Here is an 18,294-nt window from a genome sequence, read left to right as displayed (position 1 = left end):
ACCGATATAAGAATGATTGGATTTCAACGAAAGTGACCGACTCGAGTAGTCATCCATAGACCATGCGCCGTTAAGCGCCGACGCCAGTCAAACCTGACCTGACCTGACTGACCCGACTGAAAATCAACCAAATATAGAAACACAGGCAAAAACCCCGCGCGCGAACCGTGCTCCGTGAATCCTTGCGCCCAACCAAAGAATAGCAATACAGTATCAGTAGTAGTAGTCAATCGCATCCAATCTAGACGAGAAGAAAACGCAGACACCAAATCCAAACAGAAGTTAGAAATCACTGAAGACAGCACTCCTCTCATCTTAGAACAGGATATCCAAGCAGCAACAGCAAGCCAATGCAGCCATTATACCCGCGCAGATACCACCTCCCGAGGATCCGCCCCGGTCTTGTCCGGCATAGTAACCTTGTTGCTGCTGCGGCGGAGGATAGTACATCGGCTGGCCTTGAGGCGGAGGAGAACCGTAGTATCCCTGCTGCGGCGGGGGACCATAGCCCTGAGGCGGATATCCCTGGTTGTAGCCTTGTTGAGGGTAACCGCCCTGCTGGTAGTAGTCTTGCGATGCGCCCTGGTGGTAGGGACCGGCGTCGTGGGTCGGAGGGGGGTAGGACGGAGGAGGCTGGTCCTATGGTTCAATATCGGTCAGTTGTGTAGTGAGACGTGGCGAGAAGGTTGACTCAACGTACAGGTTTGTTGTAAGACATCTTTAATAAGGAGACAGTCGCAAGTCTTCCAGACGCGATGATCAGTGATTATGCGTTCTTCTGTTCCAGTAAGGAATGCCTGACGGCGCAGTTTTAGGCTTCTGGTAGGAATGACAGTCTTTTCTATGATGCGGAATGTGCGGAGAGGCAAAAGAGGGGAGGTGATGGATGTGAGGAGAAAAAGTCGGGAAAAGAGACGAGAAGAAGCGCCGAGCGAAACCAACGATTGATGGCAGCTTGGCGAGTGGTCCGGATTAGGCAACCGGCTATGTCGGTCTACGCGGGCGGAATTGGGGATGTTGGGGAGGACAAAGATGTCGTGCAGATGCCAACTACTTGGCTTAGGTGTCTACAGTCTCGTGGTGCCAGAGGAAACACACAAACATTGGAGTGTTTCTGTCACACAGCGTCTTCTTTCATCCGAGTTGCTGATGAAGCGTAGGCTGCCCTGAACGTGACTTCGCTACCGAATCGGTGGTTGGGGAAAGAGGGGAAAACATGACGAATATCTTATCTTGGCGTGGTGGCTGATGATGGTTGCCATTTTTAGTATTTCCTTGTTACCAATCTCTCATATAATGGCAATACAAGTCTTAACTCATAACAAGAACCCCCGATGGTCTAGTTGGTTATGGCGTTCGGCTGTAATGGTAATTATTGTAACCGAAAAATCACCAGTTCGATTCTGGTTCGGGGGATCATCTTTTTGGTTTTCTTTTTCCCCTTCTTGGAGACCCACGACTCAAGTTAAATGCACCAACTCTCTATTTTTGTTTCCTGCTGTACATAGACACTAGAGTAGTACCTGATACGATTAAATTTTGCAGTTAGGTGGATTTAGTACGACAGTAGTATGTGTACGCTAGTACTTATTAGTAATGTTCAAAAGAGCCATACCTTAACCATGACACTGGTATATATATTGAACGGTCAGTAGAAATCCCAAACAATGAAACAGCCTGCATAGTAATTTAATACTTGCGAGGTAGGATAATTGGGACCAAGAGTCAAGTACATTGACTGATGTATTCTGTTCTACAAGCTCCCCAACTCGGCAGATGATAATCATATCCATTCTTTCCAGCGTGGGCCAGCTGGTGAGGTGCCCATGTACCTCCTGCATGTTTAGCGCCAATGATCCCACATTGAGAGCCACTTAGCAACCAGCACATTAACCCGAGGCTGAGCAGCAGGTTTGGTTCCTATCGCCTTTAAATCAGGCAACAAACGCCTGACGACCTTCCTCTTTTCAGCCTCGCGAGCCGAACATATTCAGTCCAGCACTGTACCACTGATCGGTTTCTACTGCGATTGCACTACAAGGACTTTTCAAGACCTCACAGCGTCCCAGAATGCCACCGTGCAAGACTGGGTGTCTTTCGACATTGCTTGGGTGTTTTAGGAAAGACAGACATGCAGAGGAAGGAAGGTTCGAGGCAGACGACCAAAAAGTCGAGGAGAATGACGAGAGCACCTCTGAAAAAGGCTCTCCCAGCAGTGACGCTGCTGGCAACGTTAGTCAAATCACAGAGGTTCGACAAGATGATGAATCACCGGTTATCAGCAACACTGCTGCACGCCACCGACAACAAACAACCAACCAGGCGGTTTCTGTCCACAAAGCTCTCTGGGATAAGGCCTATAGTAACCTCAAAAATGACCCGGAAAAGGCAGAATACGTCTCGGGGTACGAGGAACTGCTTGCGAAGGTATTTTTGAACCAATCCACGGCCGAGAAAGCAGTCCGAACGAACGAGTCTTCTCAACACCTCGGAGAAGAACAAATGAAAAAAGTGGTCGAAGAAGGCCTTGCGAGAATTGAGAAATACAAGAGAGCTATTGAGCATTCGGAGAGCACTGTCAATGTAATTAAGCAGGTCAAAGCCATTCTTGACATTCCTCTGAAGAATGTCTCTCAGACTGCACTGCCGTGGGCCGTCATCTCATCAAGCGTCGATGTAAGTGTTCTAACCCTGATATTCCAATACAGACACTGAGAAACTACCACTATGACTAGATACTGCTTAAGCCAGTCAGTGTGGGAGCAGCTCTCTACAACGGCGTAGCATATGCGATTTCCAGAATCGAGTGGTACTCAAAGTTGACTAACAAACTCCTATGCGCGGACAGCATAAAAGATGAAAAGTCGCTACACGGGATACGAGAGGACATAGCTGGGCGAATCACGTCGTTATACGAGTCACTGTTGTTCTACCAGATCAAGAGCGTCTGTTTCTACTACAAAAAGTATCAGCTCTTAGTGTGGGCCCGCGGGTTGCTGGAGCTGGACGATTGGAGTGGCGATTTAAAACATATTCAAGAGGCAGAAGATGCTCTTGCCAGAGATTGCGCGCTTTTTGACATGGAATACATGAAGGGTCAAATGAAAGCGATGATCATGGACACCAAGACAGCGGAAGACTCCCAGGAGTTTCAGAAGCGTCTGCAGGCTATACGCCGCGTGGATCCGCAGGCTACTGTAAAAACCATCGAAAGCTTAAAAGAGAGTGTCATGGATGATCTATATACTTGGATTTTTGATACTGAGCAATTCAAGGATTTTATGTGTTGGGAAGAAAACGCGCCTAGACGACTGTGGATCAGTGGGCAGGCTGGAACTGGAAAGACAATGCTTTCAATAGGGACTATAAGAGAACTGCAAACACGTGGCCTCAGGCAGCCAGAGCCCCCCACGATCCTTTACTTCTTCTGCCAACACACAGATGCAGATTTGAACAACGGGGTTGCAGTACTTCAGAGCCTTGTGTGGATGCTTCTTCGACAACAGCCCCACCTAAGCTCACATCTTGACGAGCAATTCTCTCATTCAGGACAAAAGTTTATGAGTGATTCCAATTCATTCGCTACGTGGTGTGATCTTTTGACAAGTATGCTGATAGATTCAGCTCGTGTCGTTATTGCCGTCGACGCTGTTGATGAATGTGAGGAAGGTTCGCGCAAGCAACTATTGCGATTTTTGAGCGGCATGATTGCGAAGGAAAGGATGTCTCACGTCAAATGGTTCATTACCAGTCGGCCTCTATTGGATATTCCAGACAGCAGATTTGAGACAACACTACGTTACCATACGCTTCTGACGCTGGATGATCAGAATCTCAATCCCTGGATAAACTCTTACATTGATCGAAAGGCTCAGGCGCTTCGGAACAAAGCTAAGAATCAAGAGCGCGTTCAAAGGATTAAAGATCATTTACGTGAACGAGCCAGCAACACGTATATTTGGGTTTCTTTGGTGTTCGAGGAGTTAGAGAATGCACCCGAGGCCCGGTGGCAGAAAATCATTGAAGATACCCCACGTCAGCTGAATGAGTTATACACTTATCTGCTCAGGCAACTGCCCTGGTCAGAATGTAAAACCGTTCTGTGTGTTGCAATGGTGGCACGCCGGCCTTTGTCTTTATGGGAAATTGAGCAACTTACGGAAATGGAAACAGGTGTCAATGCAGGAAGGGACTATGTAACTGAGTGCAGGTCGTTCCTGAGTATTCGTGGCGAGACAGTGTATTTCATCCACCAGTCTGCTCAGGACTGGCTACTCTTGAACCAGCACCAGCTTTGGGATGGATCTCCTCAAAACGCTGAGGTTTTCAAGAAGAGCACCCACCGTGAAATTCTGGAAAACTCATTGAAAGGAATGATGGAGACTTTGAAAGAAAATATATATCAGCTTCCTCATTATGGTGTCTTATCAGAAGAGGTGGAGACTCCCTCACGAGACCCACTTGCTGCAATTCGCTATTCCTGTCAATACTGGGCTTACCACCTCAAGGAAGGTGAGCTTATGACAGATATTGACATGCTTGGCTTTTTACGTCAGCGCTTTCTTCACTGGCTGGAGGCGTTGGCCTTGATGAGAATCATGCCCGAAACAGTGGGAATTATTGACATGTTGAGCTCCACGCCCGCAGTATGTAAAGGCTGATAATATTTGATTTTTGATTATACCATGTCCCTGACACACAAGCTTAGATGAAGTCTGATTCTGAAATACGCGAATTTTTGCTGGATGCAAAGCGATTTGTCTGGAGGCACCAACAATCGATTATGACCGCACCACTCCAAGTCTACGTATCTGCGCTTATATTTACACCAAAGGCCAGCTTAGTGCGAGATACAGGAAGTATCCCGAAATGGATCGACCAGGGACCAAGCTTGGAAGAGGATTGGGGGCCTCTTTTACAAACCTTCCCAGTTTCTATGCGTGCTCTTTTTGAAAAGTGCTCTGTCTCCTGGTCACCTGACGATCAATTAATTGCAGGCTTCCCAAAAGGAGAATTGAGGATATGGGATGCAGGAACAGGAAAAATGGTCAGGAAAATTGATGTTGAGGAAGATTTCAGGCCGGAGCTTAATGGCATGCTGAAGAAAGATGTGCCTCCCGTCACCTTCACCCCAGACGGTCAATTGTTGCTTGCACTAATACTGCATAAAGTGTACATTTGGGATACAGCTACATGGGAAGTCTCGCATATAGTAGAATGCCCAGATGCTATAAAGAGATTTGCAGTATCTCCCAACAGCCAGTTACTGGCTTGCTTCCAAATTGGCGGAAAAATATACCTATGGCAGAGAAACGGCAACTTGTGGACTCTGAAGTGGACATACCAGAGCCCATTGGCAAGTCCGAAATATGAGCTACTAGCACCGTCGGGTCTGTCGTTCTCATTTGATAACCGCTTACTCGCTTCTACTATACATCATAATAGCATAGGGTTTTTGGACACTGAACTCGGCCAATTACAGGAAGAAGTCGTGCATGAGGGGGTAACTGCAATCAAGTTTTTTAGGGACGGCAAACTTTTGCTACAGACAGTTAGGACTGTCGAGATATGGCGGCAAAGAGACAAGTGGGAATTGGACTGCAAAATCGATTTACGATGGTCGGTCAATTTCCTTGCAGTATCTCCCGATGGCAGGTTTATAGCACTGGCACAAGCTGATTCGAATATACATGTGGTAGAGACAGAGGAGGGTGTGGTGGTGCAAACTCTGGGGGGTCACACAGACGCGGTTGACGATTCAGCCTTCTCTTCAGACAGCCAATTCCTTCTGTCCAGTGGAACCGATAATCGTGACCATAAATCGATCAAAGTATGGAGAATTGTACCTGGAAAGCTTCACGAAGCCCCATTAGAACGACATGGACGGATTACAAGGGTGGCACTTTCTGCGGATGGTTCCCGATTCGTGACAGCAAGATTTGGAGGTGTGATCGAAACATGGAATGGAGATACAGGAGAGCATCAAAGAACATTCGAGGCACCTGATGATCATCGGTTTTTCGACGTGACTGTTTCGCCAGACAACAAGCTGGTGGCATGGCTATCTTACGACGGGCTCCTCATGGTGTGGAACGCAGAGACGGGACAGACTATTGCGATGCAATGGAAAAGACTGCCAGGTCGGAACGGTTTTGCGAAAGTTCAGTCTCAATTCTCTTCCCACAGTAAACTGCTGGGCTGGGTAGACCACACGGGGACTGTCCGGGTATGGAGGATACGACCATGCAGCCTTTTGAAATCGTATCGATGGGGAAGAGGAGCTGAGTATTCTGTTTTTCTTCGAAGGGGACGGGAGAAATTGTCACTCATTCTCCAATCTCTGCAGAATGAGCCCACCATGAGTGAGGAAGTTGAATGCAGTCCAGAAGATTGTCCCTCTCACAATGATGTCGCGCATACTCCAATGATAACCATCATAAAAGACTGGGTGGTCTTAGGGGAGCAGAGAAGCATCTGGTTGCCCCCGGAATATCGGCCTCTGCACGATAAACGCTGGGATGCTCAAAGCAATGTACTAATTGTTGCACCTGAATCTGGCAGCAGGCCTTACTCCATTCGGTTCAATCCACACAAGATGTCAGCTGGGCAATTGCAACATGACGATGCTGGGAAAGATTCTGATGTCGGCTATTCAAGTGGCTTGTCCCTTTACTCTTTTAATGACGAAGATGAAAGCGATGGTTCATGATGAAGCTCAGTTTGTTCTTCGCATATCTCTCTCAAATACAGTCAGAATGATTGCTATTGAGTTGACACATAGTTTCGGTGTGCGTGTACACCAATCATTTATTTTCATCCTTTCTGAGCCTGATGGTATCTCAATTTACATGATCGAGAATAGGGTTGTTTGGCCACGTTTGTATAGCTCGCAGTCAGTGGTCTATATCTAGTCTAGGTGCATTATGCTTGCGTTACAGCTAATTCACACTCCTCTGTACTCGCTTGCTGGTGATGTAAAACCAGATTGACTATAAGTAAATATGCGCTTTCAGTAAGCTTCTTAGTACTATCTCTTGATTGTATGGCCAGTTACTCATTCCTGATCCTTTAATGTCACATGAACTCACAAATAATGTATGGTTAGTAGCCTATTTTATGACATGTTACGAATTAGATCTGTATTCATCTCAAGTATTATGCTCTGCTCTGGCGCACTTCTAAATGCACTTGCATCTCTGCTTCACCTTGTACTGCTGTCCGGAAGCTAGCAATAACAAGAAACCTCCTAAATTGATTTCAGCGAGGTCCCAGTGATGGATCAAATTACAGAGCTTTTGAAAAAATGACAAATTCTTCCTTATCCTTCTTTCTTCGGTCAACAGATCTTACATGCCGAATGGTGCGAAGACTATTCCACGGACAGTGGGTCACTCATCGCTCAGCCCCAATCTGAAACTGCGCCGAAGCTAATATGGATCAAGCACGGAGGAGCTAGGCTAATCGTGAGCCGACGAGGGTCTGGAGTCTACTTTGCACGCTAAAACAGCACCGCCACAGCAGCCTAATTGAAGGCATTCGTCATCTACAACGACACGTAAGTACGCCATTCTCTCCAATCGTGAGCTCAACTGAGAAACTGACTTTGCGAATAGGGGTTTACATGTTGGATAGCCTACGTTGCTGAAAAAAGCAGTCCGTTTCACACGAGTAGTCACCTTTTTTTCCCACGTCGAAGCTCGGGAAATTGGTACACTATGAGAATTTAGACGTGATCCGGCAGTCAGGACAAGGATTCTGTTCAGTGTGGTGCCTTCGCGCTGCAAGCAGGCAATAATTATTCGAGACGAGCCATGGATATGTTCTGGCAAGGGGTCTTGCCCGGGTCTGTCGGCTACGGAGCATACGTATGCCCCGGACAACCCTGATATCAGAGGTCTATCAGACCCTTGGAATGTCCACCAGGTTAGGCAAGGGTCTGTATCGATGCATGATGGGTCTCGACACAATTCCTCGGTCTCAGTACAAGTCCAGTTCCGGCACCTTTAGACCCGCCGAGCAACAGGAACATGAAAGGCAAATCATCCGACTCCGAACACAGTATACACACACTCAAAAAAAAAAAAAAAAAAAAAAAAAAAAAAAAAAAAAAAAAACCGATACAGTTTCAATCAATCATTCTCGATAAGCCATATCGCTCGTCCCGCTTCAGATATTTTGGCTATGGCACAAACCCCGCGCAGTCTTGCTGGCCAGCCGCTCATTCGTGGCTCACGCGCTAACTCATGGCCGCATTGCGTAAGCGCTCCACCGAGTATGTGTGGCATCGATATCAACATCTTTTCCACCGTTTGAACATGCATGAGCTGTTATGCTTGATGGCCGTATTATTTGACGGGCCCATTCGTGCACGTGTCAGGATTCGAAACCTGGTAGCAAGACGCAATCCACCCTTCTTAGCCTGTAGATCGCATGCAGCTACAGCGCGTTCCCTCACCATACTAATTTCCCTTGCTATTCTCGGCGAGCCCTACGCCTACCAGCCTTAACGGTTGGTTTATCTATGTTAAGCCAAATAAGCGCTTACGTATGTCTTCGTTTTCCGGCATGGTCCCTTCGGGTCGATCAAGTTATTGCAACAGCCGGGCTCCGCGGGGGACCGGCCAACAAACCAATGGAAAAGCTTTGGTATGAATCCTGGTGCTTTGACTTATGCACTAGCTGACTTTTTTCTGTCTTAAGGGGCTCTATGATACCCTGGTGATCTAAGCCTATTGTATAGCTTGCCAGGTCATTGCTTGAATAAGATGGGAGTGCGGACCCAGAGGGTCTTTCATCCTCCAGGGCTATTTTCCATGCGATGACTGAATCCCAAAACATGTCCTACAGAAACCTATCCAGTCTAGACGTCTCGGATAGGACAGGTCTCCCCGACTACGAGTTACACAATGTGCCTGTGGCACCGCCATATACAGCCACTGCATCGGGCCCTGCAGCTGCAGGAGCAGCAGAAACAGCACAGAAAGCAACTGTTGCAAAAGGCGCCGGAGGACCATGGTATGACCCGCGCTCATGGTCAGTGTTGACGAAATCGCTCGTCGCCGGAGGTGTGGTAGTTATCATTGTTGCGCTCGTCGTAGGCATCTACGAGGGCACGAAATCATCCTCATATCCCGATTACTCTGCCCTGAGCTATAAGCTCGCAGATACATACTCGGGCTCTTCATTCTTCGACGAGTTCGAATACTACACAGCCACCGACACAACCGACGGATTCGTAGAGTATGTGCAATTCATCCACACACATCTCCCTCCATATATACACATACAATAAGAACACAACTAACCCTACACCAGCTACGTCGACAGCACCACCGCCTCATCATTGAACCTAACCTACGCCACCAGCTCGCGCGCCGTCCTGCGCGTCGACACCAGCACCTCCAACCAAACCAGCGGCCGGAAATCGGTGCGTATCACCTCCAAGAAAACGTACAACGACGGGCTCTTCATCTTCGACATCACCCACACGCCCTACGGATGCGCCACCTGGCCCGCCCTCTGGCTCACCGACCCATCCAACTGGCCCGAACACGGCGAAATCGACGTGCTGGAATCCAACAACAAAGCCACCCACGGCAACGCCATGACTCTCCACACCTCAAGCGGATGCAAAATGAACGTCAAGCGGAAAGAAACCGGCACAGCCAAATACACTAACTGCCTCAACACCGCCAACGATAACGCCGGCTGCAGCGTAACAGGCGCAAAAGCAACCTACGGCGAGAAATTCAACACTAACGGTGGCGGCGTGCGTTCTTTCCCTCCCCATCCCCAATCCCCAATCCCCAACCCACACATCTAATTATGAATTGCCAGATCTATGCCATGGAACTCCGCCCCGCCGGCATCCGCGTCTGGATGTTCTCCCGCGACTCCATCCCCAGCGACATCTCGAACAGCAGCAACACGCCTGACCCGTCTAGCTGGGGCGAAGCGCTCGCCGACTTCCCCAATACGAACTGCGACATCAGCTCGCATTTCAAGAACCAGAGTATTATCGTTAATATTGATATCTGTGGTGATCTGGCGGGTGCGAGTACCTACTACACGGATCTGTATGATTGTCCGTCGACGTGCACGAAGTGGGCGGCGGAGAATGGGGCGAACTTTACCAATGCGTATTGGGAGTTTAAGAGCTTTAAAGTTTATCAGACGAGTTCGAGTGGGAATAGTTCGAGTAGTAGTAGTAGTACTAGTACGGTGGCGGGGGCGTCGTCGACGACGGCGGGGTGGTATGGGTTGACTGCGTCTACGACAACGACGACAGCGGCTGGGGCGGGGAGTACGACGGGTCAGGATGGAGGGGAGGGGAGTCAGAGTGGTGGGCAGGATGGGCAGACGGGGAGTCAGGGGGGTGGAGGGCAGGAGGGGGGAGTAGTAGTAGTAGTAGTAGTGGTAGTCAGAAGGAGCAGGGGGGTCAGGGAGGGTATTAATGATGCTGATAGTAATAATAGTAATATCAATTGACTACTCTTTCTGTTTCTTGGCTGAATTTCACTGTCTATGGATAGTGTATGATCGGTGAGATAATAATATCTGGCTAATGATCAGTGTCGATGACATAAAGCATCGTGGAGATGATGGCATGTACAAGACTAGGACAAAGATAATGTACAAGTCTACATTCAATTATTTGGTATGTCATCATAATGAAAATCGCTCAACGTCCTACATTCGATCCGTACAACTTGCTTTTCCAATCGCTCATTCGTTACTTACACGACACGCTGCTAAACAAATCGCTGACTGAATGCTCCTGGCTGTCGCCAGTCTCGGGACTGGGAAAGATAAGAGAGGAGAATATGGTAAGACATGAAATAAGAAAGCATAGGTAGTAAGGTAAAGGTAAGAGGAAAAAGTCAATTACACAGAAGGAAAAAAGAAAAAGGAACCCAGCCGGGCTTGGTCCGTAGAAGACCAACCGACGCTGGTAGCACGGTGATCACGCAAGAAAACCAATACCCGTGCATATTGATTTCTGTTTTCGTAAGACAAAATGGGGCATATCTCGGTAGAGGAAAGAGGAGTGATAAGGGATAGATGGGCAGGGGTCGGGGTACACAACTCCTGGATGCAAAGAGAGAAACAAAGGATCACGCAGGGTGTAAATGTGTCAAATGCGAGTCTCGAGCTTTTGCAGATCTAACAATGAGCATGGCTGATGCAAGATGCAGATGCAATGCGATGCAACACTCTATGCTTGGCGGGTGATTTAGGCCTGCTCCTCGAGGCTGGCCTTCTGGAGCTCTTCCGACACGTCGGCAGCAGCGTCCTTCTCCTGCTTCAGCTCGGCGTCAGCGGAAACCTCGCCGTTCACACCGCTGTTTTTGATAGCGGGCTTCTTGGCGGAGTCGGTGGCACCGTTGACGGCGGTCTCTTCCGCCTCGAGGCGGTCAATCTCCTCCTGGGCCTTCTTGATGTTCTGGACGGATATTAGCATTGAATCTCGAGTAAAGAAAAGGCGTTTAACTCACTTCCTCGGTCTTGGAGGCCTGGTTCTTCTTCCACTCGGTGATCTTGGCGGCAAGCTTCTCGATCACAGCAGGGACATCCGACTGGTTCATAGGAGGGTCAATCTTAACCTTGGCGAAGTCCTCGATCACACCAACGTTAAGGTTGAACTTGGCCTCAGTCGGGGTACCAGGGGCGGGGCTGCCGTTGGCGCCCTTCTTGCCCTTCTTACCCTTCTTGCCGCCAGTGCCAACGAAGTAGTCCTCCTCGCGGTCCTCCTTCTTGAGAACCTTCATACCCTTGAGGTTGGAGTCGTCCACGGTACGGCCGACATCAGCACGGAAGCTGGAGCCCTCGTCCTTCTTCTCATCCAGACCCAGAGAAACGAAGTCGTAGGAGGGGTTGAAGTGGCGGATCAGACCCTGAGCAGTGAGGATCTCATCGGTGTAAGCAAGACGAGAGGCCTCCTCCAGCTTCTTGTCAGCGATCTTCTTGCGCTTCTCGCGCTCGAAGGCATCGCGCTGGGCCTTCTGCTTCTCACGGCGGACTCTCCAGGCCTCATCCTCGTACTCCTTGTAGGCCTTGCGGGCCTTGTAGTAGTTGTCCTTGATTTCGCGGATGGCGGTCCACTTCTGCTGCTGCTCGCCGTGGAGCTTGGTGCGCTCGTCCCTCAGGGCGTTGAGGTTCTTGAAGGCACTATCCTGCTCGGCCTTGATGGCATCGAGCTCCTTCTGGATCTCGGAGTACTTGTCGCTAAGAGCCTTGGCCTCGGGGTTGTCGAGGGTCTTCTTGAGGGAAGCGATCTGGGTCTTGAGGTCGTTGATGACCTTCTGGGCCTCCTCCAGACCGGCGAAGTTCTTGCGCTGCTTGCGCAAGTTGGAGACGTCGGACAGAATCTTGCGCTCATCGACCAAGCGGAGGGTGCCGGAGTCGACCTGCTTCTCGAGGCGAGCAATTTCGCGGTCGAGTTCCTCGACATTCTTGAAGGACATGCGCGTGCGAGAGTTGTTCTGTTCGGAAATGCGAGCCTTGAGGGTAGCATCGAGGGCATTGATCTTCTCCTGGGTGCTGGAGCGAGAAGCCTTGAATCCCTGCTGCTTCTGACGGATCGAAGACAGCTCAGCGCGGAGTTCCTGCTGCTTCTTCGCGGCGGGCGAGTCCTGGTTGTTGGGCTTGGCGGTCTCGATCTTGGCCTTGATCTCGGTCTTTGATATAAAATTAGTTTTCTGAGATCACGGATAGATGGTATGTTGCATTCGTCTTGCGATTGGATGAAAGGCGGAACACCAAAGAGTCAGTGTAGCGCAAGGCAGTCCGAATGGGCAGTTAGGCAGAGAAAAGGCCACGGAGCGGTAATAAGTCACCGCATCCAAGGCAGGGAAATGCGATTGCACGATGCCAATTAAAGCAGAAAGAGATCCTCACATACCAATTTGGCCTGAACAGCGGCATGCTCCTTCTCAGCCTGAGCAAGATCGGCCTTGAAGGCCTCCTCGTTGGGCTTAGTAGGCTTCACCTTGTGCTCCGTGGCAGGAGCGGATTTGGCGTCAGCGGCCATGGTAAGAGGTGGAGAAAAAGCAATAATATGACAACACTCGACAGAAAGAGCGCGATTGACCGAAATCAACCGGGAAAAAGAAAGCTCTAACGAGCGGGAAGAAAGGAAAGGGGGAGAAGGAGGAGGGGGGTTGAGGGGGGGAAGGAATGGAAAGAGAACGCTGGAGAAGAAGAAAGTCGGTGCTCTTTTCTTGGTCTGGCCTTTGCTGGTCCAAAAGGCGGCGCTTACCGTTTGGCGCTTTTAGCGCTGGCCCGCCGATTTTTCGAGAACCGCATTTTGCTTCCATCATCGCCTCTCTCCCCTCCAGCCTAGACAGCTTCCTGCTCCGCATTCTCCGGGCTTGATCGGTTTATCTGCCCGATTACTGCTCTTCTTCTACCTTTACACTTAATATCTTCCATTTTCAAGTTTCGCGCCGCGGTGTGCCATCCCCCTTTCAACCATGGACGAGGACTACTCTGCAGGCTCCGTGGACGCCGACCGCGAGATGACCAGACTCTGGCGCACATGGAGGACAGTCTTTGAGATGCTTCTGGATCGTGTAAGGATTTTCTCCAGCTTCAAGCCGAAGCGAAGCTTCCAATAACCGCCCCGCGATCATCCCCACTGACCAAAGTTCAACAAATCTGCAGGGCTACGAGGTGACAGAAGATGAAGTGCAAATGCCTCTCCACGAATTCAAGCAGAAATATTCCGACCCTCTAGGATACCCCGAGTATGCGCCGCCTTTCATCCCATTCCACATTTCAATCAACTCCTCCCATCTAACCCAAAAATCTCATCAAACAGCCGCAACAAGATGAAAATCAGCGCCCGGCCCACGGAAGCCATGCAAGCGAAATACACGCCCCTGCCTAGCAAATCGAACCCGAACCCCCAGCCGGACTGCGGCACCATCTACGTTGAATTCTGCCCGGACTCGACCGGCGTGGGTACCAAGCAAGTGCGTACCTTCAACCACTTCGTCGACGAGAACAACTTCCACACGGGCGTGTTCATCACCCAGACTCCCATCTCGCCGTCCGCTGTGCGCCTGCTGAGCAGCATGCCCGGCCGCATCTGCGAGCATTTCCAAGAGCAGGATCTGCTGGTGAACATCACCCGCCACGAACTGGTCCCGAAACACGTTTTGCTTAGCCCCGATGAGAAGGCCCGTCTGTTGGAACGTTACCGCCTGAAGGAGTCGCAATTGCCTCGTATACAGGTGTCTGATCCTGTTGCTAGATACTTGGGTCTGCGCAGAGGTCAGGTCGTCAAGATTATTCGCAGAAGTGAGACGGCTGGTCGGTATGCTAGTTATCGGTGGGTTATATAATCGGTGGGTTGCTTTTTTGGGGTCTTGGGATGAAAAGAATGAGCTGTCTCCGGTTATGGTGATATGCTTATTGCTGTGAGAGCCGGAGGTTACGCCTTTCAAATTTCTTTTCCCGATGCAAGTCCAGCAAAATGGCCCAATCTGCCCTCCGGAAGGAGTCTATTTACAGACGCAGAAAATCAAGAACAGGAACAAGATAAGAGAGGCTGGGTTGAGAGGGAAAAAATCGGAAAGGGGAGGGAAAAGAAAGAGAAAAAAAGAAAAAAGAAAAATTTACCGAATACAGGCATCGGGCAGCATGGCGTAAAGGCGAAAAATCTTCTCGAAAGTGTGTGTTTCTTAACGGGTGGTGTATGTGTGTATGTATGTCTATGCTATGTCTTATTTTTATTTTAGGTGTGCTTCGGTTTCACCTCTATTAGTTTTTAAACTACAAATCTATCGATCTACACAAATCATACAATGACTAGTTTGCAAGACTGACTTGATTTGAATGATGATATTAAGTTATAACTAAAAGTTACATTGCCACAATATATACTATCCTACATATATAACGTCCATCATCAGCTTCAACGCAGAGCGTGGTATACATACCATGTCTCGGTACTATCAAGACATACAACTCAATAAATAAGAGTTTACAGTCATATACTCATCCAAATACGTAGCACGTCGTGATCATTCGTTAAATCATTCCGAGCATCCCAGACCAGTCGCAACCCATCACCGTCGGGACAACAATCTCCCCACATCCTGGAGCTCGACTTCGTTCCCTTCAATGATAGGTGCCGAGACATCAGCCTGCGAGCGGTAAGAAGGGACCGGTGAGTCCGGAGGATCACTGAAGTGGACACTGGAGCCGCGACGGCGATTGGAAGACGAATGGGAGTTACTGCGTAGGCCTCCAGGGCGGGAGAAGTTGGGTGATGAGGGTAAAGGGAATTGGTGGGACGGGGCTGATGAGAAGGTAGTATTGAGATGAAGTGTTCGGGCGGCTCCTCCAATGTCCTGCGTGGAGGCGTTGCTTGCCCTGCTGGCATAGCGTGAATATTGCGGAGTCGGGGCACTGGTAGGAGAGGTCGGAGTGGGATTGTTTAGAAGGCTACCGACGTCGAAGATACGGAGGTTGGTGGTATCTGTCGAGGATGATTTGCGCGGTGTCTTGTTGGTTTCGATGTACTCGTGCGGACTGACTTTGATGTCTAGGCTGCCTGTGCTGGAGGCTCGGTCGTCTTCACTGCCGCCGGAGCGCTGGTTGAAGGACCAGTTGGGGTCTAAGGTACCGGCGCGGGCTGTCAGTGGATGGACGGGCATCGCGATGGGTGCAGGACGGGGTGTCTTGGTATCTGCAGAGCATAGTGACGGGTCCAGTCGGATACCCAGATCTGCAGCGAGATCGGAATCACTTCCCCACTGGTGGTGGGTGATTGTTTGACGGCGCACGGAGCTGTGATCCATGCTTTCGCTGACGGAGGCTGATCCTTGAGCCTTTTTGAACTTGTTCTTCTTGGCACCCCTGTCACGCACGAATGAACCTATTATGACCGCGTTTGAGACCGCTGTGGCGGCTAAGATTTCCAAAGACGCGACGAGCGATCGGTATTGCTGCGAGCCATCGTTCCAGATGACAGAGGGCACTCGATAGCATGTGATTCCGACCAGAATCAGAGACAGAGCGAACAGGATCACGAGTGAGATTTTGCGTTTCAGAGGCATGTGAGTCATCACGATGAAGGGGATCGGGAAGGAGACGAGGAGCAGATCGGTCATCACGTCGCAGGATCCCATTGTGATCAGATTGGCATAGCCGAGGCGACATTTTGGACCTGGGTCAGGTACGACTTGCCAGTAATGGTCGAAGGGCTGGCATTCAGCGAGAGTAGCAATAATCACTGCCAACAATGTCGATGCCAAAAAGTAATAGATGAATTTGAGGAATATTCGGAGGGATCGTCGCCAGATCTTGCCTGCCACTCGTTTCAGGAACTCGCATACTGTGAACTTGGCTATCCAGATGCTATTCGGATGGGAACGGTTAGAGCTGGCCCTGGAGACACCTGGCGGGAAGAGGGACGACTTACAAGATAGCATAGAAGATGCGCGCCACAAGAACGAATTTACTGCCAATGACTCGATGATCGATGTCTTCGGCAGACAAGCCCACGGTCTTGGTATTATTGGTACCCCAGATTAGAACGACATGCACGCATGCCATGCGGATTAATAACGGGATGACACTCGCCATCATCACCTTATCTTCGCGGAAGAAACGCTCAGTCCGAATATAGCGACCGCAAACCCGGACAACAATGATGGCCACTGAAAAAGCAGTGGCCCACCAGCTCACGAGCAGAGTGGGATTGTTTTGCTCCTTGGTACGGGCATCCGGAGGAATATCGGAAAAGAGCCCACGAGATTCGAGCATCCACTGTACATTCATGGTCGCTGTGCCACCTCCGAAGAGGGGCCAGTGAAGTGGAAGCTATCCCCAAAAGCAAATAGAGAAGTCCGAAGAGTTTCAGCAGCAGTTGATATGAAGCCGTGACGTTCCTTCGTACATTCACATCGTTTTCACTACTGGGATCGGTACCTGATAGGCACGTGCCCTACTCCGGATCTGGTTTGGGGAAGCCAACTCCCAAAGAGGAGCCGGAAAGTTACGATGGTCGTTGAAGGACACCCGAGACAAGGTGGAGATGGCGATCGGCAAACGGTGCTGTAAGTAAACGGTGACAAGAGCTTTTCTCCTTTCACTGGACGTAATCGTGTCCTTGCTGGTAGGAATGTAATAACGACGACAGTAGTGATAAGAGTAAGAAGCTCGGACGCGTTCTGTGGATTTGCGGGGGAGGCTTGAGACTTCTCGCCAACCAGTTCTGTCCGGGAGAGTATCGATGTAGAAGAGGTGCCAAGTACACCGCTGTTCTGACGTCGACTGAAAGTAATTATAAGAAGTAAGCAAGACTTGAACAGCAAGTCACATCAGCGGAGAAGTAAGTATCTTTGCAACCAGATTGCGCGATGAGCGCCGCGTCAAAAAAGGGTGTTAGAGATAACAACACGGGGACCTCTACCACTGGCACTTATACCTTAACGGTGAAGCATAATATATTAAAGCTCGCATGGCGAGAATCAGCTAGACTTGGGATGGGCCTACGGGTCATGGCGCGCTCGATAAACTTCGCGCTGGGGGGGGGGGAAAGCGGAAGATAACGTAGACGGGAACGGTGGGCGCCGGATGTAGCCATGGAGGTTGCGCGAAGTGATGGGAGGGAAATGCCGGAGAAAAAGAACCAAGATAACTTGGGAGCGTGGACCAGCCAGAGAGGAGCGATAGAGCAGGGGAAGAAAGCTAGTAGTAACTGGTGCCTAGCTCACCCATGGCGTCTAACACAGCCAATGAACAGGGAATGGCTGGATGGACGGATACGAAGCCATCGTCCAGCTCACGAGATTGCTTGTGATATGGGAGTTTGCCACATGATTTGCAGCTGATTTCGGGCACGATCGTGTGGGTGGACAGTCTTCGCAGCGTCACGACTCCTGCGAGGTGGAGATTATCGTTCCATACAGAGAGCAAACTGGCCATTATGATTTATCCGCGGCGATAGGCCGATGATCAGTCGATGCGCCGGGAACCAACGCCAATCACCGAATTTCTCATACATGGGAAGGTCGGTCCTGTGGACAAGCAACAGCAGCAGCTGGAGCAGCTGGAAATGATAAGCCCCTGATAGGGCGAGTGTCCAGGCCCCGCCTACTGACAGCGTACATTAGCTGGGCGGAGCTAAACATGGGGGTTGGTTGGAATGGACACAACGAACCTTGGGTGGGTTAACTAGTTACTTCTTACTCCCCTCGCAGGAGGGGGCTAAGCAGGAACCACAACTACTAACAAACAAAAGCAAAGGTTAAGAAAGAGCGAGTGACGGAGTGGAAGAGGAGA

The 18,294-nt window shown here is 49.9% G+C and overlaps 6 protein-coding genes and 1 non-coding gene across 7 annotated transcripts; 4 read left to right on the top strand and 3 right to left on the bottom strand.

Moving 5' to 3' along the window:
• Positions 1-161: 161 nt before the first annotated feature.
• BO83DRAFT_374443 (uncharacterized protein) lies at positions 162-837 on the bottom strand. The gene is made up of 2 exons (XM_025530204.1): positions 701-837; positions 162-639 (listed from the first exon to the last, which is right to left on the bottom strand). The coding sequence occupies exons 1-2, from the start codon at positions 716-718 to the stop codon at positions 316-318; spliced, it is 342 nt and encodes a 113-aa protein (XP_025392613.1). The 5' UTR covers positions 719-837; the 3' UTR covers positions 162-315.
• BO83DRAFT_433654 (NACHT and WD40 domain protein) lies at positions 509-6,709 on the top strand (the record flags this gene model as incomplete). The annotated part of the gene is made up of 5 exons (XM_025535705.1): positions 509-1,156; positions 2,121-2,676; positions 2,736-4,646; positions 4,709-6,226; positions 6,347-6,709. The coding sequence occupies exons 1-5, from the start codon at positions 948-950 to the stop codon at positions 6,707-6,709; spliced, it is 4,557 nt and encodes a 1,518-aa protein (XP_025392612.1). The 5' UTR covers positions 509-947.
• Positions 1,329-1,416, top strand: BO83DRAFT_t42. Its single transcript has one exon. It is a non-coding gene; the product is annotated as a tRNA-Tyr (tRNA).
• A 2,127-nt stretch (positions 6,710-8,836) lies between the features above and the next one.
• BO83DRAFT_422706 (glycoside hydrolase family 16 protein) lies at positions 8,837-10,586 on the top strand (the record flags this gene model as incomplete). The annotated part of the gene is made up of 4 exons (XM_025535055.1): positions 8,837-9,240; positions 9,316-9,769; positions 9,838-10,303; positions 10,573-10,586. 4 exons carry the CDS (start codon positions 8,837-8,839, stop codon positions 10,584-10,586), a joined length of 1,338 nt encoding a protein of 445 aa, XP_025392611.1.
• Positions 10,587-11,427: 841 nt separating this feature from the next.
• On the bottom strand, positions 11,428-12,959 carry bfr1 (putative nuclear segregation protein (Bfr1)). The gene has a single exon (XM_025530203.1). The coding sequence runs from the start codon at positions 12,462-12,464 to the stop codon at positions 11,487-11,489; it is 978 nt and encodes a 325-aa protein (XP_025392610.1). The 5' UTR covers positions 12,465-12,959; the 3' UTR covers positions 11,428-11,486.
• Positions 12,960-13,331: 372 nt separating this feature from the next.
• On the top strand, positions 13,332-14,786 carry BO83DRAFT_374440 (DNA-directed RNA polymerase core subunit RPB5). Its single transcript, XM_025530202.1, has 3 exons — positions 13,332-13,571; positions 13,663-13,745; positions 13,820-14,786. The coding sequence occupies exons 1-3, from the start codon at positions 13,473-13,475 to the stop codon at positions 14,343-14,345; spliced, it is 708 nt and encodes a 235-aa protein (XP_025392609.1). The 5' UTR covers positions 13,332-13,472; the 3' UTR covers positions 14,346-14,786.
• Positions 14,787-15,071: 285 nt separating this feature from the next.
• Positions 15,072-16,788, bottom strand: BO83DRAFT_422703 (putative integral membrane protein Pth11-like; the record flags this gene model as incomplete). The annotated part of the gene is made up of 2 exons (XM_025535054.1): positions 15,072-16,365; positions 16,430-16,788. The coding sequence occupies 2 exons, from the start codon at positions 16,786-16,788 to the stop codon at positions 15,072-15,074; spliced, it is 1,653 nt and encodes a 550-aa protein (XP_025392608.1).
• Positions 16,789-18,294: the final 1,506 nt, after the last annotated feature.

The sequence above is a fragment of the Aspergillus eucalypticola genome (genome assembly GCF_003184535.1).
Source record: "Aspergillus eucalypticola CBS 122712 chromosome Unknown BO83scaffold_2, whole genome shotgun sequence".
Lineage (NCBI taxonomy): Eukaryota > Fungi > Ascomycota > Eurotiomycetes > Eurotiales > Aspergillaceae > Aspergillus > Aspergillus eucalypticola.
The sequence above is the reverse complement of the archived record's forward strand: the minus strand, read 5'-3'. Positions and strand labels throughout refer to the sequence as shown.

Bases quoted from the DNA above. Each gene is read 5' to 3' on its own strand.
- bfr1 (XM_025530203.1), bottom strand. From the start codon at position 12,464: ATGTCCTTCAAGAATGTCGAGGAACTCGACCGCGAAATTGCTCGCCTC.
- BO83DRAFT_374440 (XM_025530202.1), top strand. From the start codon at position 13,473: ATGGACGAGGACTACTCTGCAGGCTCCGTGGACGCCGACCGCGAGATG. The intron at 13,572-13,662 runs GTAAGGATTTTC...ACAAATCTGCAG, and splicing joins TTGAGATGCTTCTGGATCGT to GGCTACGAGGTGACAGAAGA. The intron at 13,746-13,819 runs GTATGCGCCGCC...CTCATCAAACAG, and splicing joins GACCCTCTAGGATACCCCGA to CCGCAACAAGATGAAAATCA.